Here is a 25,363-nt window from a genome sequence, read left to right as displayed (position 1 = left end):
TAACATATAGGCAAGATATTTCAAAGACAGAACTGAAAGGAATAGGGCCAAAAGGATACATGGAAAGAAGGAAAAGTTAAAAAACGACTCAATTCCTGACTTTAGTGAGTGACTGTGAATGGGAGTTCAACATAGAAACAAGGAACAGCAGGTTTGAGAGAAGTATCAGTAAGCTTGTTAAATTTTAAATTAAAGAGCTTATGTAAAGATCAATACTTCCTCTACATTTTTTGTTCACGGTACTCTTAAATATTACTTTTTAAGGAATCTAGATGAAGAGAAAAACACATGATAAGAAGAAAAGTATTCTGATCCTACTCACCAGTTATCTCACAGCAGTTATCTTCTGGATTCTTATTCCTAAAAATTAATAAGTAATTTAAAAATCTATACTCCAGACAATTACCAAGAATCCCAACAGTTGAAAGAGGAGGGGAGGTGAAATGTTTTCACAGGATGACTGGCAGTAAACTCCGAAGACATCTTTTAAAAAAAGACTCATCTAATAAGTGGGCTTCCCAGGTAGATCAGTGGTAAAGAATAAGCCTGCCAATGTAGGAGATGCCCCTGGAGAACTGGGTTTGATCCCTGGGTCAAGAAGATCCCCTGAAGAAGGAAACTGCAACCCACTTCAGTATTCTTGCCTGAAAACTCCTATGGACAGAGAAGCCTGGCAGGCTACAGTCCACAGGGATGCAAAGAATTGGATATGACTTAGCAACTGAGCACATCTAATCTGGCAGAAAAAATTACAAGGCAATTAAAGGAACTTACCATTAAATTTTTTCAGAAATTTAAATATCAAGAACACTATAAAAATATGCTTAACATATGCTGCTTGCTTTTTCTTTCCTTTTTTTTTTTCTTAAATTTTTTTGGCTGTGCCTTGTGGCTTGCAGGATCTTAGCTCCTCAACCAAGGATTGAACTCATGCCCCCTGCAGTGGTTAGAAAGCATGGAGTCCTAACCATTGAACATCAGAGAATTCCCTACTTTTTGGGAAAAGAATGACCTTTAAAGCAGCTCATTTTCTAGGAAAACAAAGGTAAGTAAAATGAAACAACCCAAATGTCCATCAATGGGGAGCTGACTAAACATTGGTGCTGACATACAGCATATTATAATAGACTGATGTAGATCTGTATGTAACAACATGGAAAGTGCTACAAGTGATCCCATTTTTGTCTTTTTTTTTTTTTAAAGCTAAAGATTAACATGTAGTTAGATATATAGATATATATATTTTCTGCAAGGATATCCAAAATTATCAATAGTGTTTATCTGTGGGAAGCCTGAGTAATATGGCCTAGAGATTTTTCTGTATAAGTATATACAGACAATCTTTTCCTTCCAGCTCAGCTCTAGTCAATTACACGGAAAAACTGGTATTTATTTAACCAACCTTTTAGTGATAGACCTTTAGAATCTTTTGCATCTTCCATGAAATCTCTGTGCCAAAGAGCATGTGAAGTTAAAATTTGGACTGACATTGCCAATTGTCTTCTGCAGTATATGCTCAGATGCTCAGTCATGTCTGACTCTGTGACTCCATGGACTGTAGCCCAACAGGGATTCTACAGGCAAGAATACTGAAGTGGGGTACCATTTCATCCTCCAGAGGATCTTCCCAACCCAGGGATCAAACTCAAGTCTCTTGTGTCTCCTGCACTGACAAGCATATTCTTTACCAGTAGTGCCACCTGGGAAGCCCTCTATAATATTTACCTACTACCAATGAGTGACTTTTTACCTAGATTCTTAATTGATTAGATAAACATTATATCTCAATATACCCTAAGTTATATTTCTCTTATGAGGAAGATAAGCATCTTTCCATCTGTTCAAGCTCTATGGTTATTTAATTTTTGAATTAATATTATAATAAGAAAAACATATAATGAAAAAAATCTGAAGACCTGGTATTTATTGTTTTCTACTAGTGGATGTATTTTAAGGATTTACATATGAAAGTAGAATGTTTCATCCCTCTTAAGAGGATAAGCTATACTTAACAGCCACAGCAGCATGTTAAATTATTATGCAAATAATGTGTTTTAAGAATTAATCCTAAGTATTACACAAAAGGGAATTAAAATAAAAAACAAAAAGAATATTAACTTTAAAAACACTTAAATAATAGGAATAAACAACATTTAAAGTATAATTTGCATCACACTTTTCTTACTTACTGTATAAATAGGACATTTTCTCTTGCTTCTGTTTCTATAAATAGAGAAAAGGTTATTAAAGTTTTTTAAAAATACAGTAATAAAGTATTAGAAAAATTACATAAGGATGTTAACAACAATAAAAAAATACTAATGCCATACCTTACATTCTGCCCCTCACAGCTCAAGTTACACTTTTTAAGCAGTCAGATAGATATTAAGTTATACCAGTTATCTGGTTAGATAACCATAGCATAATCATATAGAAAACAGATTTAGTAGGGGTAACAGAACAAATTTACCTGAAATTTCTGACTTTTTCACTATTTTCATATGAGACTCTGTCTGGAATACTCTAGAAAAGAAAATAAAGATTACTGAAAATCTGCAAGTTTTTTTTTTTTTGACTGAACTGCATGGCTTGTGGGATCTCAGTTCGCCCACCAGGGGTTGAACTCAGGCCACAGCAGTGACAGCCTGGAATCCTAATCCCTAGGCAACCAGGGAACTCTCCCAAATCTTCAAATTTTAATTAGAACACTATGATGTTAATTTACAATCTGTTTTGAGATAAGTAAGATAAAGATTTCTGATTGATTTATAAAACTTCATAGAACCTCAGTAGTAAAACCAAGTAAGAATACCACATAAAATCTACAGGCCAACCTCATATACGAATATTAGTGCAGAAAACCCAAAATATTAGCAAACTAATGTTAGCAAAGTTATTATGATTAAATTGGATTTATCCCAGGAATGCAGAGATAATGCAACATCCAAAAAATTATTTTATTGTATTAAAGATTAAACTACTAAAAACTCTTAGTTATCTTAATAATTGCTCTAAAAGCATTTATAATACCCATTCTTGTTTAAAAACAAAACAAAACCCACAACATTGTGAATCAACTATACTCTAAGAAAAAGTAAAAAATAAAACCAAAAATCTGCAACAATAAAGTTAAATTTACCCAATAATACAGAGAGAATAGGCATATTGATTTTAACAAATGTAAACAGGTTGAAATACCCTATTAAAAATGGCTATTGACTAAATTTTTAAAAATTTTAAACTCAATCTACAACCTGCAAGTTATAAATTAAAAATATTTTTAAAAATTATCTATGGACAAACAACAGAAAAGTGAAGATAACTATGAAGTAATTCAACACATTACGTTTCATAGCATAAAAGTATTAGAACTAAACAAGGTTGCTATTACACACTAAGAGGAAAGTTATCAATGAAAACTAACAATGAATAACCCAATTTACATGTAAAAAGTCAGAGAAAAAAAATGAAAGAAATACAAACAAGAAAATGCCAAAATATATTTAGATGCCTCAAGATCCAAATTTTTATTTTTACTGAAGTATAGTTGATTTACAATGCTCTGTTAGTTTCAGGTGCACAGCAAAGTGAATCAATTATATATATATACATACATATATATATATATATCTACTTCTTTTTTTTAAGATCCTTTTCCCATAAAGACCATTATAGAGTATTGAGTAGAGTTCCTTGTGCTATACAGCACGTTATTATTAGTTATCCATTTTATATATAAGATCCAAATTTTGGAAACCACATATTAAGTGAGCAAAGAGTAAGTTGTAAATGTATAAAACATATTTACTAAAGCATATTTAGCAAACATATGGAGACAGTTAACTGAAATAGCAAAATAGTTCTTTCCTCCATTCTCCTGTAAATTTACTTTAATTATGTTATCCCTTGCCCTCTCATTTTTTTTCAACCTATACAGTATCTATGATATAAGGAAAGCTTTCAAAGGTACAATCTGTTGCAAAAATTATTTATGAACCAAGAAAGACACATGCTTTAATAACAAATAAAGAGTTCAATCACACAAAAACTTTAAAATATTTTCTTTAATATTGTCTAGGTAGATGAAGAAATGAAAAATAAAACATTTCAAAATGAGAAAAAAAGCACAAATGAGCAAAATATAGAAAAAATAGTAATGACGAATAAAATCCAAATTAAAATAACTAAGATAATAAAATCAATCAAATCAGCTAAAATTAAGTGTTAAAATATACCCTGAGGAAAAATAGGTACATTACTAAAGTTACTAAAACCAGTAACAAAAATGTAATAATGACTACGTAACTACTGCTTCTTTTAAACCTGGGAATTCTACTTTGAGGAACATAATCCCAAGGAAGTTTAACTCAAAAGAAAAAAGGTTAATTTACACAAAAATATCTAACACAGTACAAATGCTTAACAGAAAACTTAAAATAGTTATTTTTACACTAATATTCAGTGCTAGTGGTAAAGAACCCCCCTGCCTATTCAGGAGACATTAAAAGATGAGGGTTCAATCTCTGAGTCAGGAAGATCCCCTGGAGAAGGGCATGGCAACCCACTTCAGTATTCTTGACTGGAGAATCCTATGGAAAGGGGAGCCTGGCGAGCTATAGTCCATAGGGTTGCAAAAAGCTGGACACGACTGAAGTGACTTAGCACGCAGTTAAGTAAAATTACCCATGTCCGACCTCTCCTCAGAGAACTAAGATCTTGCAAGCTGACAAAACAACAACAATAGCAGCAACAACATGTGAAGGAAAAGTCAGTCTTAAACAAAGTGGAGAAAGTGAGTTATTAAATCAAACCTAGGCCACAGTTATTCAGGGAGTATACAAATAGAATCTTTTAAGACATGCAATAATAGGTATGTGTGTACCTACTGTGGAGGTAGATTCATTAGGTTTCATAGCCTGGTGCCTTTAAACATTCTGAATCATAACTAGTAGTTCAGATTCATAACTAATAGTTCAGATTCCATTATCAGCAAGCCATATTTACAGTATAATTTATTTTCTTAGGTAGAATGCCTTTGAGGAATGTATTGATGTACTCATATAAGGGTTCTGATTCATTTGTTTCTCATGATATATTTAGCAGTGAAGTGAAGAAATGGTTAGTCACTCACTCGTGTCCGACTCTTTGCAGTCCCATGAACTGTAGCCTCCCAGGCTTCTCTATTCACAGAATTCTCTAGGCAAGAATACTGGAGTGGGTAGTCATTCCCTTCTCCAGGGGATATTCCTGACCCAGGGATTGACCCCGGGTCTCCTGCAATGCAGGCAGATTCTTTACCATCTGAGCCACCAAGGAAGCCCATATTTAGTAGTAGTATTCTTAGTTATAAACAAATCTCTAGTGAATCTGTTTAATACAAGCCCATTTCTAAAAGATCCACCCAGTTTTGGTACAGGGAAAAAAAAATTGTAGTCTGCAAAACCAAGTGCAGGATCTAGGAAAACAGTGGCAACTCTACCAAGGAATATACCACCAAGGGAAGCCTACTGGCAGGCAATAGCTAGCCTTCCCCGGTAATACCAAATCTTATAATGTCTCTCCCACCCCCCACCCTTGGAATTCAATAATATAAAACATTGACAACTCATGTTTATCCAGAAAGGCATCAATTGACTTACAGATAAAAGATGAACAGAAAAGAGCAATAAAACAATTACAATTACTACCAGTTAACAACAACAAATTTATATTTCAGAAAGTACCTACTGTTTGGAACTACTCAGTTAACAGAAAGATGTCACACAGTGTCTGCTAAGAGGGAACTCCCTACTTCACCCCTTACCAACATCTACTTACTCTTCCTCTAAGGAAAAGAAGAAAATATTTTCCCAGCAGCCCCACAACTGAAATCCTGGGCATCCTAGTGCAAAAATCATGCTTTATGTGGTAATTGCAGAACTGAATTTCTTTAATCTGTCTGAAAGGTTTATTAAGGTAAAGAATTTGGAGGAGACAGAGGAACAAATGAGGAACGGGAAACAATGCAGATTAAAGCCCAGGACTTTCCTAGATTTCTGGACATGAAACAATCAAGTCTCATCCCAAACTGTTCAAATCCAAGGTTAAACTGATCTAGGAGTTCATCTCACTATAGGCCAAGTGAAAGCAGTCTAAGTTATACAGAAAATAAAATTTGAAGGTGGTGATATTAAATAGACAGTCTGTCTTTATGACAGCTAAAAAGAGAGCCTATTTCTAGAAAAACAGCTACCTTGGAATACCTCCACATCCCCTCCTCCTCCACAGAAATGTCTTGAAAATAACACCCAACATATTCAATGATGAGAAAAAAGCATACAATCCATAAAGACACCAAAGATTAAAAGAAAGCAGAGCATAATATATTTTATTAACATAAAAAAATACTCAGAAAAATGTCCCAAAGATGATGAAAACTGTACTCACAGTTTGCTATGGATTTAAAAAGCATAACAAAGCAATCATCTCTCTGAAAGGCAGAAATGCAAGAACTCAAGGAAAAGATAAGAAGATGGAAAAAGACACACAAATAGATGAAATTGATGAAAGAAGCAGAAGAAAAAATATAATCAGCAACAGAAAGAAGGTGAAACTGGAAGAGATAGAGTGAGTAAGCACTTTGGAAAATATGATAAAGGACAGAAAAATTTAACTAAACAAAGTAAAAGAAAATAAAAGGAATTAAGAGAGACTATAACACAGAAGAAAAGCAAAGGTTATAAACATTATTTGTATTTATGAATTATTGAGTCCCTACTGAAAAGGCAAAAAGATACGACACTGAAAGATAACTCCCCAGGTTGACAGGTGCCCAATATGCTACTAGAGAAGAATGGAGAAATCACTCCAGAAAGAAAGAAGAGATGGAGCCAAAGTGAAAACAATGCCCAGTTGTGGATATGACTGGTGATGGAAGTAAAGTTCGATGCTGTAAAGAACAATGTTGCATAGGAACCTGGAATGTTAGGTCCATGAATCAAGGTAAGTTGGAAGTGGTCAAATAGGAGATGGCAAGAGTGAACATTGACATTTTAGGAATCAGTGAACTAAAATTTACCAGAAGGGATGAGTTTAATTCAGATAATTATTACTGTGGGCAAGAATCCCTTAGAAGAAATGGAGTAGCTCTCACAGTCAACAAGAGAGTCCAAAATGCGGTACTTGGGTGCAATCTCAAAAATGACAGAATCATCTCTGTTTGAAGGCAAACCATTCAATATCACAGTAATCCAAGTCTATGCCCCAACCACTAATGCCGAAGAAGCTGAAGTAGAACAGTTCTACAATGACCTATAAGACCTTCTAGAACTAACACCAAAAAAAGATGTCCTTTTCATCATAGGGGACTGGAACGCAAAAGTAGGAAGTCAAGAGATACTTGGAGTAATAAGAAAGTTTGGGCTTGGAGTACAAAATGAAGCAAGGCAAAGGCTAATAGAGCTTTGCCAAGAGAACGCACTGGTCATAGCAAACACCCTCTTCCAACAACACAAGAGACGACTCTACACATGGACATCACCAGATGGTCAATACCAAAATCAGGTCGATTATATTCTTTGTGGCAGAAGATGGAAAAGCTCTATACAGTCAGCAAAAACAAGACCGGGAGCTGACTGTGACTCAGATCATGGACTCCTTCTTGCAAAATTCAGAGTTAAACTGAAGAAAGTAGGGAAAACCACTAGGCTATTCAGGTATGACCTAAATAAAATCCTTTATGATTATACAGTGGAAGTGACAAACAGATTCGAGGAATTAGATTTGATACAGTACCTGAAGAACTATGGACGGAAGTTCGTGACACTGTACAGGAGTTGGTGATCAAGACCATCCCCAAGGAAAAGAAATGCAAAAAGGCAAACTGTCTGAGGAGGCCTTAAAAATAGCTGAGAAAAGAAGAGAAGCGAAAGGCAAAGGAGAAAAAGAAAGATATATCCATTTGAATGCAGAGTTTCAAAGAATAGCAAAGAGAGATAAGAAAGCATTCCTCAGTGATCAATGCAAAGAAATAGAGGAAAACAACAGAAAGGGAAAGATTAAAGATCTCTTCAAGAAAATTAGAGATACCAAGGGAACATTTCATGCAAAGATGGGCTCAATAAAGGACAGAAATAGTATGGACCTCACAGAAGCAGAAGATCTTAAGAAGAGGTGGCAAGAATACACAGAAGAACTACACAAAAAAGATCTTCATGACCCAGATGACCACGATGGTGTGATCACTCACCTAGAGCTAGACATCCTGAAATGCAAAGTCAAGTGGGCCTTAGGAGCATCACTACAAACAAAGCTAATAGAGGTGATGGAATTCCAGGTGAGCTATTTCAAATCCTAAAGATGATACTGTGAAAGTGCTGCATTCAATGTGCCAGCAAATTTGGAAAACTCAGCAGTGGCCACAGGACTGGTAAAGGTTAGTTTTCATTCCAATCCCAAAGAAAGGGAATGCCAAAGAATGCTCAAACTACTACATAACTGCACTGATCTCACATGCTAGCAAAGTAATGCTCAAAATTCTCCAACCGAGGCTTCAACAGTACATGAACAAGAACTTCCAGATGTTCAAGCTGGATTTTAAAAAGGCAGAGAAACCAGATATCAAATTGCCAACATCTGTTGAATCATAGAAAAAGCAAGAGAGCTCCAGGAAAACATCTACTTCTGCTTTACTGACTATGCCAAAGCCTTTGACTGTGTGGACCACAACAAACTGTGGAAAATTCTTGAAGAGATGGAAATATCAGACTACCTTACCTGCCTCTAGAGCAATCTGCATGCAGGTCAAGAAGCAACAGTTAGAACTGGTAATGGAACAATAGACTGGTTCGAAATTGAGAAAGGAGTACATCAAGACTATATATGTCACCCTACTTATTTAACTTATATGTAGAGTACATCATGAGAAATGCCAGGCTGGATGAAGCACAAGCTGGAATCAAAATTGCAGGGAGAAACATCAATAACCTCAGATATACAGATGACACCACCCTTATGGCAGAAAGTGAAGAAGAACTAAAGAGCCTCTTGATGAAAGTGAAATAGGAGAGGGAAAAAGTTGGCTGAAAACGAAGATCATGGCATCTGTTTCCATCACTTCATGGCAAATCGATAGGGAAACACTGGAAACAGTGACAGACTTTATTTTCTTGGGCTCCAAAATCACTGCAGATGGTGACTGCAGCCATGAAATTAAAAGACACTTGCTCCTTGGAAGAAAAGCTACAACCAACCTAGACAGTATATTAAAAAGCAGAGACGTTACGTTGCCAACAAATGTCTGTCTAGTCAAAGCTATGGTTTTTCCAGTAGTCATGTATGGATGTGAGACTTGGACTATAGGGAAAGCCAAGTGCCGAAGAACTGATGCTTTTGAACTGTGGTGTTGGAGAAGACTCTTGAGAGCCCCTTGGACTATAAGCAGATCCAACCAGTCCATCCTAAAGGAAATCAGTTCTGAATATTCATTGAAATGACTGATGCTGAAACTGAACTCCAACACTTTGGCCACCTGATGCGAAGAACTGACTCATCTGAAAAGACCCTGATGCTGGGAAAGATTGAAGGCAAAAGGAGAAGGGCACAACAGAGGATGAGATGGTTGGATGGCATCACCAACTGGATGGACATGAGTTTGAGCAAGCCCTAGGAGTTGGTGATGGACAGGGAGGCATGGCGTGTTGCAGTCCATGGCATCACAAAGGTCATAGGTGACTGAGGGACTGAAGTGAACTGAATGAAATTTACATAATGGAATAGAAAAAAATATTAAAAGGTTGATTCAGGATTCAAGACCCAAAGCAGTCAAAATGAAGATGCATTCTAGTAAAGAATGCATCTAGTAAAGATGCATTCTAGTAATGCATTCAATAAACTTCAAAGATAAGAAAAGACTCTCCTCTGACTTGTTCATAGAAACAGTCAATGCTTTAAAAGAACAGAACAAGTTCTTTAAAGAGAAAGTGAATTGAAGATTTTATATCCAGCTAAATCGTCAAGTATAAAGCCTGTAACTAACAGTTTGAGTACCCAAGAACTCATAGAATAAATATTGTTCCAATGAGCCCTCAAATATAAAGGAAAAAGCTTCAACCAACCAAGAGATAATTAGGGCAACTATAGTGACAGAACTGATATGAACAATTAAATATATATAATAGAACTGATACGCAAATGTGACAGATTCCCTAACGTCAAATACCCAGAGAGAGAGAGATACGAGAGAGAGAGGGAAAAAGAGACATGATAAAAATTTAAAAAAAAAAATTAAGAAAGGAATGAGAATGGGGGAAAAGATGAAAGGAAGAACTAGGCTAACTACCTCATCCTTTATAAATGCCAAAGGATATCATATAAAACAATGAAGTTTCAACTGAAGTTTAAGCATATTAAATAGTACAAGGAAGGGAGGGAACAGACTAACTTTACAATTGCTTATACACGGTCAAACAATACAAAAAGGTGTACCACAAATATGAAAGCAAAAATCTAGCAGAGACAGAAATCTTAACAGCAGTCTAAGTAGAATCTGAATCAAAAAGCAATAAACAAAGCAAAGATGATTAGTTTGTAATGCCAGAAAGTACAATCTTGAATAAAGATTAACAATGATAATATGTACCAATGAACATAGAATTCACAGAGAAAAACTATCGGATAAAGAGAGTTAGAGTGGGATCCACTATCAATTAGAGACTAACTCACCTCTCATAATTCACGGAAATTAGAGTGACTGAAACTATATAAGATTACAGAAGACCCAAATAATAAAAGGTAGAAAATGGATAGAACTGATATGCCAAATTCTACACCCTAATATTCAAAATATTATTTTCTTTTCCAAGTACTTATGGATCATTCACAAAAATTGATCACATATAAGATCACACAGAAAATGTCAATAAAAATCAAAATAATACAGATTAGCATTTTCTCACTACAATATAACTAAAAATGACCACAAAATGCCTTTACATGAATTTTAAAATTCTCAAATAACTCTTCAGTGAGAAAATACAAATATATTGATGAGCATCAAGAAAATAATCATAAAAATACTATATATAAGAATTATATTAAATTTATAACTTAGGGAGAAGTGACATCTTTATGATATTAAATCTTTTTATTTAGGTAATTGTCTTCATTTGTACAGTTCTTTTTTTTTTTTGGCCACACCAGGGAATTCCCTATACAATTCTTAACTTAGTATCCTTTAGTAATGTTTTATTCTTTATATGTTATTAAATTTACAGCAACAAAATATAATATAAAGAAAAAAAGACACTTATCTTCTGATTATTATTATATATGAAATATATTAAAATTTCAATAACTGTTTTTTTTCTCTATTTTTGTTGTTTAGCACCTCAAAAAAAATGTTAAACAACAGCAGTAAAACGTAGTTGTTTTTCTTCTGGACTTTAGAGGGGATGCTTTCAGTGTTTCTTTGAAACATGCTGCTGCTGCTGCTGCTTCTAAGTTGCTTCAGTCGTGTCTGACTCTGTGCGACCCCATAGACGGCAGTCTACCAGCCCACCAGGCTCCCCTGTCCCTGGGATTCTCCCAGCAAGAACACTGGAGTGGGTTGCCATTTCCTTCTCCAATGCATGAAAGTGAAAAGTGAAAGTGAAGTTGCTCAGTCGTGTCTGACTCTCTGCAACCCCATGGACTGCAGTGACCACCTGCAGATTGCAGGCTCCTCTGTCCATGGGATTTCCCGGGCAAGAATACTGGAGTGGGGTGCCATCACCTTCTCCATCTTTTAAGCATAACAGACTTTTAAATAACAATTTTCCAACATTTATCTAATTGACACACCAATTATCCAAATCAGTTAGTACCAACATATTTGGTGTAAGACAAAAAAATAGTATTATCAGTAACATTTATTTTTTTCAACTTACTTTATAGTATCTGCAAAGCTGACTCGACGAGAGTTTTTCTTATTTCTCAAAGCATTGGATTCCTAAGGGCAGAGAATATACGATAAGATTCTTAATGAAACGACTAAGAAGTATGTCTCCAAGAGTATGATAAGACAGACACCAGGTCTTATTTTAAACTAATGTGATATTATTAATTTTGATAATTTGATCCTTCAAAAAATTCCAATATAGAAGCACTTAACAGGAATATGATTTTCAATGTGAATGATGATAAGCTCACTGACACAAACATATATTTAAGGAAGGTGATTACTGTCCTTAACCTTTTCTCTCTCCTTTAAATAAGTGGTAATTTTGCTATCCAGTAGAAGAAAGATTGGAAACAAAACAAGTGATATATTGCCTATCATGGTAACCTTACTACACTATTTTTAAGATTAAAATAATTTTTTAAATTGTGGTAAAATACAATTAACATAAAATCACTTAAAATTTTTTTAATTTTATTATGGTAAGAACACTTGATGCGATCTACTCTATTAACAGATTTTTAAGTGTATAATACAATGTTGTTAACTATAGACATAGTGTTATACAGTGAATCTCTAGAACTCATTCACATGTATAACTGAAACTTTATACCCATTGATTGGCAACTCTCCATTTCCCTCTCCTTTCAGTCCCTGATAACCACTCCCCTCCTCTCTGATTCTATGAATTAGACTATTTTGGACATTGCATGTAAGTGGAATCATGGAGTTTTTGTCCTTCTGTGACTATTTTACTTAACATACTCAAGCCTCTTTTAACTGTTTTTAAGTGTACGCTTCAATACTGTTACATACATCTATATGGCTGTGTAACCAATCCCCAGAAATCTTTTCATCTTGCAAAACTGAAACTATACTCAACAAACAACTCCCTCATATGCCCCAACTTCCCCACAACCACAATTTTACTTTCTGTTTCTATGAATCTGACTACTCCAGGTAATTCATAAAACTATTTGTCTTTTGTGGCTTTTTTTTCTTTCTTTTAACATCATGTTCTCAAGGTTCATTCACATTGTAGTATGTCAGAATTACCTTCTTAAGGCTGAATGCTGCTGCTGCTGCTAAGTCGCTTCAGTAGTGTCCGACTCTGTGCGACCCCAGAGATGGCAGCCCACCAGGCTCCCCCGTCTCAGGGATTCTCCAGGCAAGAACACTGGAGTGGGCTGCCATTTCCTTCTCCAATGCATGAAAGTGAAAAGTGAAAGTGAAGTCGCTCAGTCGTGTCTGACTCTTAGCGACCCCATGGACTGCAGCCTACCATGCTCCTCCGTCCATGGGATTTTCCAGGCAAGAGTACCGGAGTGGGTTGCCACTGCCTTCTCCATAAGGCTGAATAATATTCCATTAATACCACCTTTTGTTTATGTATTCATTTGTCAATGGATTCTGGGTTGATTCCACCTTTTGGCTACTGTAAATAACACTGCTATGAACAGTGGTGTACATCTCAAGACTCTGCTTTTAATTCTTTGGAGTATATATCCAGAAGTGGAACTGCTGGATCATATGGTAAATCTATTTTAGTTTCTGGAGGAATCATTATTTTCTATAGCAGCTGCACCATTTTACATTCCCACCAATAGTACACAAGGATTCCAATTACTCTACATCCTAGCCAACTGTTGTTATTTTTTTTTTAATAGTCCTAACAGATATGAATTGATATCTTACTGTGGTTTTGACTTTCAATTCCCTAACGATTAGTGATGCTGAACATATTTTCATTATACTATTTTTATTTTCCTTCATCTTCCTTAACAAGGACGAACATTTTTACTCATATAGATACCAAACACAAAACCAAATTAAATCCACAGAGAATTTTACTTTCCTAATTCTGGATACCTGAGCATAAATTTTGTTACAAAGAACCAGGAATGTTCATCCTCTCTGTTAAGATCCTGGGAGACACTACAGGTGGCCTTGAGCTTAATAATGATAATAATATGGACATAATAAATACTACTATATTTCTTACCTTTTAAAAAACCCTGAAATTTGTGTGGTATATTAGAAAGCACTAAGGAAATTACAGCTTGAGTCTGAAGTCTGCCACTAACTGTGTGGGGTTAGACAAAACATTTAACCTCTCCGGACCTCCTATTTCTTATTTATAAAATTAAGGAATAAGATTCAAGATTACTATTGAGGCCCTGTTAGTTTTAAAGCTCTATGAATCTATGAATACATTATTTACTCATTCAAACGTTCATTAAACTAAAAAAAAAGAAAACACACACATACTAAATCCCATGCTAAGTGACAGCAAAAGAATGGTAAAGCAAACAACACAGTCCCTACTCTGCTGCTGCTGCTGCGTCGCTTCAGTCATGTCCGACTCTGTGCGACCCCATAGATGGCAACCCACAAGGCTCCTCTGTCCCTGGGATTCTCCAGGCAAGAACACTGGAGTGGGTTGCCATTTCCTTCTCCAATCAATGCATGAAAGTGAAAAGTGAAAGTGAAGTCGCTCAGCCGTGTCTGACTCTTAGTGACCCCACGGACTGCAGCCTACCAGGCTCCTCCGACCATGGGATTTTCCAGGCAAAAGTACTAGAGTGGGGTGCCATCACCTTCTCCGAGTCCCTACTCTACTGGGGATTAATGGTAACATAGACATTAAAACAAAAATCTATACAAATATAAAATTCAAAATGTAGTAAGTGATAGAGAAGGCAATTGCACCCCACTCCAGTACTCTTGCCTGGAAAATCCTATGAATGAAGGAGCCTGGTAGGCTGCAGTCCATGGGGTCGTTAAGAGTCAGACACGACTGAGCGACTTCCCTTTCACTTTTCACTTTCATGCATTGGAGAAGGAAATGGCAACCCACTCCAGTGTTCTTGCCTGGAGAATCCCAGAGATGGGGGGAGCCTGGTGGGCTGCCATCTCTGGGGTCGCACAGAGTCGGACACAACTGAAGTGACTTAGCAGTAGCAGTAAGTGATATGAATAAAAACTACATTAAAAAATAATAATTTAGCCTGAGAATTACAGAAGATTTCTGTGAGGAAGTACATTTAAATTGAGATCTGAAGGATTAGTAGTCAGATGAAGAGTTGGACAGAAGGAAAGCATTTGATTCAGATCATGTGCAAAGGCTTGATATATGTGAGAAATAGAAAAATTTATTTATAGAGGCTAAAGTAGGGTAAGCACTCAGAATTAAATGGACTCCAAAGCTACAAACATTTCATCATTCAACAAAATGTACTGAAAGTGAATTATATACCATGTATAATACACTAAAAAAAAATACAACAAAGTTAATCTCAAGAGAGTTCTTATTATAATGGACATTAGTAAACAACTACAACAGAATATGTTAAGGGATGATTTTCTGAGAGAAGTGACACCAAAGCTGAGTCTTAAGAGATCAAATGGGAATCATGGGGTAAAGAGGACTACAAATATACGATAAACCAAGTATGATAAAATATTAATTGTAGAATCTAGGTAATGACTATATGAACATTTACTACAAAATTCTTTCTACTTTTCACTGTGTTTGGAAAAATTTTTAATAAAATACTGGCAGGTAAATGAGGATGAGGGACTAGCCAACTTAACAGAGGTAATATCACATATGAATACCCGCAGTCTTGACAGTTCATGTCTGTTTGGGGAATGGTAAGCAATTCTGAATGGTGAGATACATGTATGAGAGTGATAAGAAATCTGGAAAAGTAAATAGGGGTTAAAAATCAAGAGTGCCAGCTTGCTCAAATGTTTGGATTATAACCTGAGGGCCAGGAATGCTTACTTGTACATATTCAGCTGAGAATCATTTATGGTGCTCTCCCTTCAATAGCTAGCAAATTTTCTACTTACTGAAAGTATCACTGAAAATAGTCATCTATGATGCATTTGTACCAGAGACTTACCTGAGTAGTTTCATTCCCATTTCCACCTCTGAGGTCCTGAAGAGGACTCCTTGGGGGTTTCAAAATCTAGAAGAGAAATATTCAAGAAAGTCTGCTATTATCTATTATTATTTCAGAAAGGTAGAGATACTAAAATTTCTGTAGAAACCTCTAAAACACCACAAATTCATACTACTTTGTACTTTGTGGCTGTTTTAAATGTTTGGCTCCATTCCCTTCTTGCCTACATTTCCCAGTTATTTTGCTAACTCTCATCCCATGTGGTCTGGGTAAAACTCTACTTCAGCTCTAGGGTTGAACAGGTAACCCAAGCCAAGATCAATTTGCACAAACATTCTTTCATCACTAGTGACTGGTTTGGGAATGAGGACTTGACTCATATCAAAATAACAGAGCCAACATGATTCAACCCTGAGTATTCTGGGTTTATTTATTTATTTTTTAATCCTGGGGAAACAGACACTATTTTTTATGTAGAACTGGAACCTGGAAGTTGGGAGAGCTAGCTATACTGTAGTAATAATAATAATATAGAGAGAGAACTGTTTATTACCCAGAGGAAGAGATTAGAGTATAAAAATGAAAGGAAATCAAGTACTAATTGTGTCCAGTACTTTCACCATAAGTGTCCTTGCAGAGACATCTGTCCTACAAACACTTTTGCTGCATAACAAATTGACCAGAAGGCAATTTTGCTATAAAAGATAAAAGAGGGACATTAAAAAGGACATAATGAAACATGAAAAACGAGTAACAAAGTTAAAGACTTTATTACAGAATACTTGAATACATTTAAAATGTGTGTAAATTCATGGCAATACTGCATAAATAACTGATTTTATTTTGTGAGTTGTACCTAAGCACTTGCCTTTTATCTTTTGCTCATAGTATATTTAATACATTTTAAAAAATTTATTGTTTCATACTTTTCATTTGGCATCATAGTTTTTCACTAAAATTTCTTCTATTAAGATAGGTTATCAGTTTTCAAACACTAGGATACATATTTGTAATTGAGCTTTGCATTGTGTTATAAAACCCTTCCACAATGATAATACTGCTGCCAATTAGTAATGCGGCAAAAGTGTTTGCGGCAAAGATATTTATGGCGAAAGTATCACAGAGCCACTGGTGCTATTGTTGGAACCCCTTGTTAGTTAACTTGTGCCTAATATCATCCCTATCTTTTGGATTTTTTTCAATTTCATAACTCAAAAAGTTTTGTGCTTAAATAGATTGTAGCTGGATTATTTTGTTTGGTGCAGCTCTGTACAATAGTTTTTATATATTTTTAAAACAGATTATTAAAGAATAATTTACACAGAACACAATGAATTAAATTACCATGAAATCCATAAAATAGGAATTTTAGTATATCTACAGAATTGTATAATCAGGTTAAATATTTGAGTCTTTATCCAGAGAGTAATAGAAGCCAGCAGGGTTGGGATGATGATGCCATTCAAAATTACTGTGGTACACAGTCATCAGTCAATAAAAGGTAACAACAGCTCAAATAAGCGTTTCTTACTGAAGAATGTCGTCTTCCAACAGGTTTCTCCACATTGCCACTGAAAAAGGGAAAAAATTTTACGTACACAGCAGTAAAAGACTGAATTTCTAAAACCCATCATTACAATATCCCTTCCATGCTTATAAATCAGTCATCACTTTCACTTAATCAACTTTATATTACAAGACTTAAATTCAGTATTTAGGAAGTCAGCATTTTAAAATACATATGGTATATCATACAACTATTTTCTGAAAAACAATCAGTACAACATAGTTTACCATATTGATATAAGTACAATTATAAGACAAATGGACTAAAAAAAAAAAATAAGAAAGGTAATTCCCTGGTGGTCCAGTGGTCAGAGCTCTGAGCTTCCACTGCAGGGGGCATGGGTTCAATCCCTGGTCAGGGAACTAAGATTCTATAAGCAGCAGTATGGGCTAAAAAAAAACCCAAAAGATAAATGGATCATAAATTAAAAGCCTCTAGCTCTGGTTTTACTACTGTGTGATTTTTTTAGACCAGGTTTTGAATACTGAAAAAGCCAAACAGATAATTTAGCAGATGTTAAGAAAAATAGGTGGTATTGAGACTACAGACAATTCCTCCCTGCCTGGTTTGATCATTACAGCTACTATGTACTCCACTAGGTTAGCTGTTGCCAAGCAAGAATATGAGCCCAGTGTCATAACACTTGATTTTTCTACTGTTGTATGAAATTTTGGCAACTAATTCAAAAATTAAAAAACAATGTTTTAAAAATATTTTTCTTTGTCATATATCCATATGCCTATAGGCTGTAAACAGCTGCTAGTTTGTGATGCCAACTTTAGACAAATCATTTCCTTGGGCCTCAATTTTCTCATCCTTAAATTGAAGAGATGGGAAGTAGCCTCTAAATCCATCTCAATTTTCACTCTAGATGAGTTTATACAAAGATATGACAAGAAGTGCCGTGATTCTGTAACATTTACTTCTTTTCCCTGGAACAGACTGGGAAAACATTTCAGAAGTTATCAATACGTCTTACCAATTGGAAAAATATCTTTCTCTGATAAGGAGTTAATGTTTTTAGCTGCATTTCAAGAACTTACTTCTCGTCATTAGCCTCTGAAGACATCCCATCCATTTTTGAAGAAAAACTTTTCTGTAACAAATACACAATAAGAAAAGGTGAGAAAAGAGGAGAAGAAACCGTAATGAAGGAAGAGATTTAGAACAAAATTGAGAATTTAGGATTACTTTCTGTGAGAGGGCAAAAAAAGGAAGGAAAGAAGAAAAAATTTTCATTATAGGAATATGAAATATGAAAAATTTTGAGGACTTTACACTGCTCTAATTACCACTCTAGGAAAATTCTCATATTCAAGATGAAATCAGTGACCAATACTGATTGGGATGATATGGGCTTCAAATAAAAAACTGTCCCAGTTTATAGGAGTTTATGGATTACATAATAATTCAATCGCAAAATATAGTCAATCAGCCATCAAAATACAGCTTAATAAAATCTGCACAAAATGAATATTTATCTTATGAAAATTTAACTTAACTCAGCAAAAAAGAAAAAAAAGACATAAAAATAACACTGTAAACACTGTAACTGGGACTTCCCTGGTGGTGGGTGAATAAGATCTGCCTGCCAATGCAAGGGTCACGGGTTTAATCTCTGGTCCAAGAAAATTGCAAGGATTTCCAACCAGTCTATTCTGAAGGAGATCAGCCCTGAGATCTCTTTGGAAGGAATGATGCTGAAGCTGAAACTCCAGTACTTTGGCCACCTCATGCGAAGAGTTGACTCATTGGAAAAGACTCTGATGCTGGGAGGGATTGGGGGCAGGAGGAGAAGGGGACGACAGAGGATGAGATGGCTGGATGGCATCACTGACTCAATGGACATGAATCTGAGTGAACTCTGGGAGTTGGTGATGGACAGGGAGGCCTAGCGTGCTGCAATTCATGGGGTCGCAAAGAGTCGGACACGACTGAGTGACTGAACCGAACTGAACTGAAGAAAATTGCACATGCCGCTGAGCAACTAAGCCCGTGTGCCACAACCACTGAAGCCCAGGCACTCTAGGGCCCGCAAGCTGCAACTACTAAAGCCCGTGAGCTTAGAGCCTGTGCTCTGCAACAAGAGAAGCCATCGCAATGGGAAGCCCATGCACTGTAATGAAGAAAAGCTCCCGTTCACCTCGCAAAGCAACTAAGACCAGTGCAGCCAAAAAATCAATCGATCAGTTCAGTCACTCAGTCGTGTCCAACTCTTCCCGACCCCATGAATCGCAGCACGCCAGGCCTCCCTGTCCATCACCAACTCCCGGAGTTCACTCAGACTCACATCCATAGAGTCGGTGATGCCATCCAACCATCTCATCCTCTGTCGTCCCCTTCTTCTCCTGCCCCCAATCCCTCCCAGCATCAGGGTCTTTTCCAATGAGTCAACTCTTTGCATGAGGTGGCCAAAGTACTGGAGTTTCAGCTTTAGCATCAGTCCTTCCAAAAGAACACCCAGGACTGATCTTTAGAATGGACTGGTTGGATCTCCTTGCAGTCCAAGGGATTCTCAAGAGTCTTCTCTAACACCACAGTTCAAAAGCATCAATCCTTCAGCGCTCAGCTTTCTTCACAGTCCAACTCTCACATCCATATATGACCAGTGGAAAAACCATAGCCTTGACTAGACGGACCTTTGTTGGCAAAGCAATGTCTCTGCTTTTCAATATGCTATCTAGGTTGTATAGATCACAACAACCTGTGGAAAATTCTGAAAGAGATGGGACTACCAAACTGTCTTATCTGTCTCCTGAGAAATCTGTATGTGGGTCAAGGAACAACAGAACCAAACATGGAACAACTGACTGGTTCAAAATTGAGAAAAGAGTACAACAAGGCTATATAATATCACCCTGCTTATTTAACTTCTATGCAGAGTAATTCATGAAAAACCCCAGGCTGGATGAAACACAAGCTAGAATCAAGATTTCTGGGAGAAATATCAACAACCTCAGATATGCAGATGATAACACTCTAATGGCAGAAAGAGGAACTAAACAGCCTCTTGATGAAAGTGAAAGAGGAGAGTGAAAAGGCTGGCTTAAAACTCAACATTCAAAAAACAAAGATCATGGCATCCAGTTCCATCACTTCATGGCAAATAGAAGGGAAAAAATAGAAACAGTGACAGGTTTTATTTTCCTGGGCTCCAAAATCACTGCAGATGGTGACTGCAGCCACGAAATTAAAAGATGCTTGCTTCTTGGAAGAAAAGCCATGACAAACCTGGATAGCATATTAAAAAGCAGAGACATCACTTTGCTGACAAAGGTTCATACAGTCAAAGCTATAATTTTTCCAGTAGTCATGAACAGATGTGAGAGGTGGACCATAAAGAAAGCTGAGTGCTGAAGAGCTGATGCTTCTGAATTGTGCTGCTGGAGAAGACTCTAGAGAGTCCCTTAAAAAGCAAGGAGATCAAATGAGTCAATCCTAAAGGAAATCAATCCTGAATATTCACTGGAAGGACTGATGGTGAAGCTGAAGTTTGGCCACCAGATGCGAAGACTTGACTCACTGGAAAATATCCTGAGGCTGGGAAAGACTGAAGGCAAAAGGAGAAGGGGGTGGCGAAGGATGAGATGGTTAGATAGCATCACCTATTCAATAGACATGAGTTTGAGCAAACTCTGGGAGATAGTGGAGGATGGAAGAGCCCGGTGTGCTGCAGTCCATGGGGTAGAAAAGAGTTGGACGTGACTTGGTGACTGAACAGCAACAACCACCATAATACTAAATTAATATCATACACGTAACTTTCAGAATCAATGTTTGTACACTTTTGGCAACACATAAAAAACCGAAACAAACAAAAAACCAAACAGATGCTTAAAAGATACCTTATTTTACATGCTTTAGTCTTAGTGATTCTATTTCCAATATATATCCCAAATTCATTCCCTCCTATCTTCACCACCATAATTCAAGCTGCCCTCATCTCTCAAGTGGAATATTACAATTTCTGTCTCATTGGTCTCCCTGCTTCCACTCTTATCCCCCTGAAGTCCTTTCTCCACATAGTAGGCAGTTATCTTCTTAAACATAAATCACCTTTAAGACATTCCCTATGTAAAACCCCTTAAAAGCTTACCATTGTACTGAAAATAAACTCTTTACCAGGACCTACAAAGCTTTACAAGATCTGGATCCTGCTTACCTCTCAGGACTTCATACTTAAATCTCATACCACTGTCTCTCTCTCTGTGCTAGAAACATTGGCATTTCTATTCCTGCACAAACAAAGCTCTTTCCCAAGTCATCAAATTTTAATTTGCTATTATTTCTTGGCAAGAAAGCCAAGAAAAGTACTCTTTGTATCACTGTGTATATCTCCTTTGTAGCATTACCACAACTGTAATTTAAGTCTGTTATGTAAATTAATTATTCCTTTTATCTTCCCAAACTAACTGATGGAAGAAATTTTCACATATTGAAGTATGGTGAAGCCACTGTAATCAAGTCAGATTACACATGATTTGGCTTGAACTTTATTCTAATTAGAACAGCCAGTGTTATAGCTTATCTAACATACACTATACATGTGCTTTAGCCATTAAAGAAGAGGGTACACTGTCCAGAAGTAAAGAATGTCTGTTTTGAAGACAGACATAAAAGCCTCCCTTTCTGGGACATCAGTGCTGGTACTCCTTTGATGATAAGGCTCCCTTCCCAGGCTCCAAGAACATAATGACCAGCTGTGTATGTGTTAATCTTTCTTTAAGAAACACTGAAGGAAGGTACCCTTGTTATATTTGATGTTCTTTGTTCTGACAAGATATAAAGCTGCACTGAAAATCATGCTTCTCCGGAACAGTTCCTCAGAACTGAAAGGCTGTCTCCCAGGCTATACTTCTTAGTTTGGCTCAAATAAAACTCTCTTCTGTTCTTATTTACAGACTGACTATTATTTGCATCAACATATCCTTGCCTAAACAGTAAACTCCATGAGAACAGGGCTGGTGTCTCTTATGTTTACTGTCACATTTTGAGAATTTGGCACAGTGCTTAGTAAATAATATGAGCTCAATAAATTCAATGCCTTCCATATTTTTTTCTCCTTTTGGAAATATTTTCAAGTCCATATTCAAAATTCATAGATAAAACTTAAAGTACTATCAAAATCTTGTTGCTCAGTCACCAAGTTGTGTCTAGCTCTTCACAACACCATGGACTGCAGCACACAAGGCTTCCCTCTCCCTCACCACCTCCCAGAGTTTGCCCAAATTCATGTCCAGTGACTCAGTGATGCCATTCAACCATCTCATCCTCTGTCAGCCTCTTCCCCTTCTGCCTTCAATCTTTCCCAGCATCAGGGTCTTTTCCAATGAATCACCTCTTTGCATCAGGTAGTCAAATGATCACAGCTTCAGCATCAGTCCTTCCAAAGAATATTCAGGGTTGATTTCCTTAAAGATCAACTGGTTTGATCTCCTTGCTTTCCAAGGGACTGTCAAGAGTGCCACAGTTCAAAAGCATCAATTATTTGGCACTCTGCCTTCTTTATCATGCAGCTCTACATCTGTACATGACTACTGGAAAAACCATAGCCTTGAATCATCTAAACATATCCATTGTTTGAAACAGTCATTGTGCATAATCTCTGTCTCTCTGCCAGACTTAGCACTTAAGTGATAAGAGTCAAAGCTTACTGATATCCTCTTTTTAAAATACTCTATTTATTACATATCTGTAAGTTCCACTTCCAACAGAAATAGGAGACTGCAGACTCTCACATTAAGCTTCATGTGTAAAATGCTGTTATGGTTGAACTTTCGATCATCATCACATTCATTGATTATTAATTGGTTCCAAAACGGTGAACCTGGCACATAAGGAAGGGTGCTACAGCATACTCACAAAGGGGTTCTGGAACATTTTAAATTTCTGAGAGAAATAATTCTCAACATCTATCTACTGCTAGTTCAAAAGAGTACCCATTGACCTTACACTAGTTTTGGTTACATATTATTGCAAAGCTGGATTTTTGGCAGTTGCTGTGATATAAAGCAAGTACTTTTGATCAATGTGGCCCCAGAAATGAGCATGGCAGTATCCGATTCTAAGATCTGAAAGTTGTGTAGTGTTCAACATGAAATGGAGGAGGACTCTACGGACCTTGTTCCCCATGTTCTCCACCTGCCTTTTGTCTATGGAAAAACTTTACCCAAAGAATAAGCATAATCAGAGAAGTGAGAAAATGCAGAAACAAAGGAAAACAGCAAAAGAGACCACATAAAAATAGTTTAGTCATCAAGCATAGTAAAGGACCTTTAGTTCCTTCTCAAGGGCTATGGATACTATTCTGGGCCATATCCTGTGAGCTCTTAAAGATACTGAAACCCCCACCAGGTGGAAGAAGTGAACTACACAATGAGTAGACTGTAGCCGTGACATAAGCTACCACTGTTCAGAGAATTAGTCTCAAAGAAACGGGAACAAGCCCATCCTAGGAGTGAAGATCAACTGTATTTAAAACAATCAAGATGATGTTGATCAGATCACCACATGATCAATTTCAAGATGACTGTCAGAGCTGACTGTGCTGTTTCTGCATGTAGCCTCTCCCCATATTTATAAAAGCTGTTGCCCATTGATCATCACTGGGGGAGAGCTGGGCTTTGAACAGAAGTCTGCCCTCTTAGCCCATTGCCAATATCCAAAAAGAAGCAAACTCTCCTTTCCACCAACCTTGCCTCTTTATTGACTTTTGAGTGGTAAGCAGTCGGACCCCATTTTCAGTTACAGGTGCACATATCCAATCAAATAATTGCGATTATTAAAGAACAAAATAAAGTATCTTTTAATTCAATTTATGTATATTATCAATAATCTCAGATATTCAGATGACACCACCCTTATGGCAGAAAGTGAAGAGGAGCTAAAGAGCCTCCGGATGAAAGTGAAAGAGGAGAGTGAAAAAGCTGGCTTAAAACTCAACATCCAAAAAACTAAGATTATGGCATCCGGTCCCATCACTTCATGGCAAATAGATGGGGAAACAATGGGAATAGTGACCGATTTTATTTCCTTGGACTCCAAAATCACTGCGGACAGTGACTGCAGCCATGAAATTAAGACACTTGCTCCTTGGAAGAAAAGCTATGACAAACCTAGACAGTATAATAAAAAGCAGAGACATTACTTTGTCCACATAGTCAAAGCTATGGTTTTTCCAGTAGTCAGGTATGGATGTGAGAGCTGGACTATAAAGAAAGCTGAGCGCCGAAGAACTGATGCTTTTGAACTGTGGTGTTGGAGAAGACTCTTGAGGGTCCTTTGGAAAGCAAGATCAAACCAGTCAATCCTAAAGGAAATGAACCTTGAATATTCATTGGAAGGACTGGTGCTGAGGCTGAAGTTCCAATACTTTGGCCACCTGATGCAAAGAGCCCACTCATTGGAAAAGACCCTGACGCTGAGAAAGATGATTGGATGGCATCACCGATTCAGTGGACATGACTCTGAGCAAGCTCTGGGAGATGGTGAAAGACAGGGAAGCCTGGCTTGCTGCAGTCCATGGCTCAAAGAGTCAGACACGACTGAGCCACTGAACAACAGTTAACATATTTCATAGTGTCCAATGATATAGACTCTAGACTTGTGCTACATCAGTTAGTACAGATCTAGAGTTTATATCATTTAAACTTAATTAAAATGCAAGAAAATTTAAAATACCGTTCTTGCCACAATTAGCCACAATGTAGGTGCTCAATAGTCATATGAGATTAATGAGTACCGTGCTGGGCAATGCAGAAATTAAACATTACCATTAACACTGGAAGTTTTATTGGACAGCACTGTCCTACTACCAATATCTAGGGTATCTTTTACTGTCTCTTACTTAGCATCAAACACATCATTAATATTACCACTCCAAGTATTTTTCACTCAGTTTACATCTACTTGTCACCTTGTAAACATTTCCAGCCATTCACATTGTCAAGAAAAACCATACCACTTGGAACCCAA

At 36.7% G+C, this 25,363-nt stretch overlaps 1 protein-coding gene across 1 annotated transcript in view; it reads right to left on the bottom strand.

The window, feature by feature from the left end:
- Positions 1–25,363, bottom strand: part of KNL1 (kinetochore scaffold 1) — a 64,130-nt gene that overhangs the window by 37,523 nt on the left and 1,244 nt on the right. The window contains 7 exon segments of the mRNA XM_012181202.5: positions 323–360; positions 2,190–2,223; positions 2,471–2,523; positions 11,904–11,965; positions 15,823–15,888; positions 17,354–17,393; positions 18,433–18,485. Of these exon segments, the coding sequence (XP_012036592.3) occupies positions 323–360; positions 2,190–2,223; positions 2,471–2,523; positions 11,904–11,965; positions 15,823–15,888; positions 17,354–17,393; positions 18,433–18,467 (328 nt within the window). The 5' untranslated portion in view covers positions 18,468–18,485.

The sequence above is a fragment of the Ovis aries genome, chromosome 7 (assembly GCF_016772045.2).
Source record: "Ovis aries strain OAR_USU_Benz2616 breed Rambouillet chromosome 7, ARS-UI_Ramb_v3.0, whole genome shotgun sequence".
NCBI lineage: Eukaryota > Metazoa > Chordata > Mammalia > Artiodactyla > Bovidae > Ovis > Ovis aries.
Note: the sequence above shows the minus strand (reverse complement) of the source record. Positions and strands in the feature narration are given on the sequence as shown.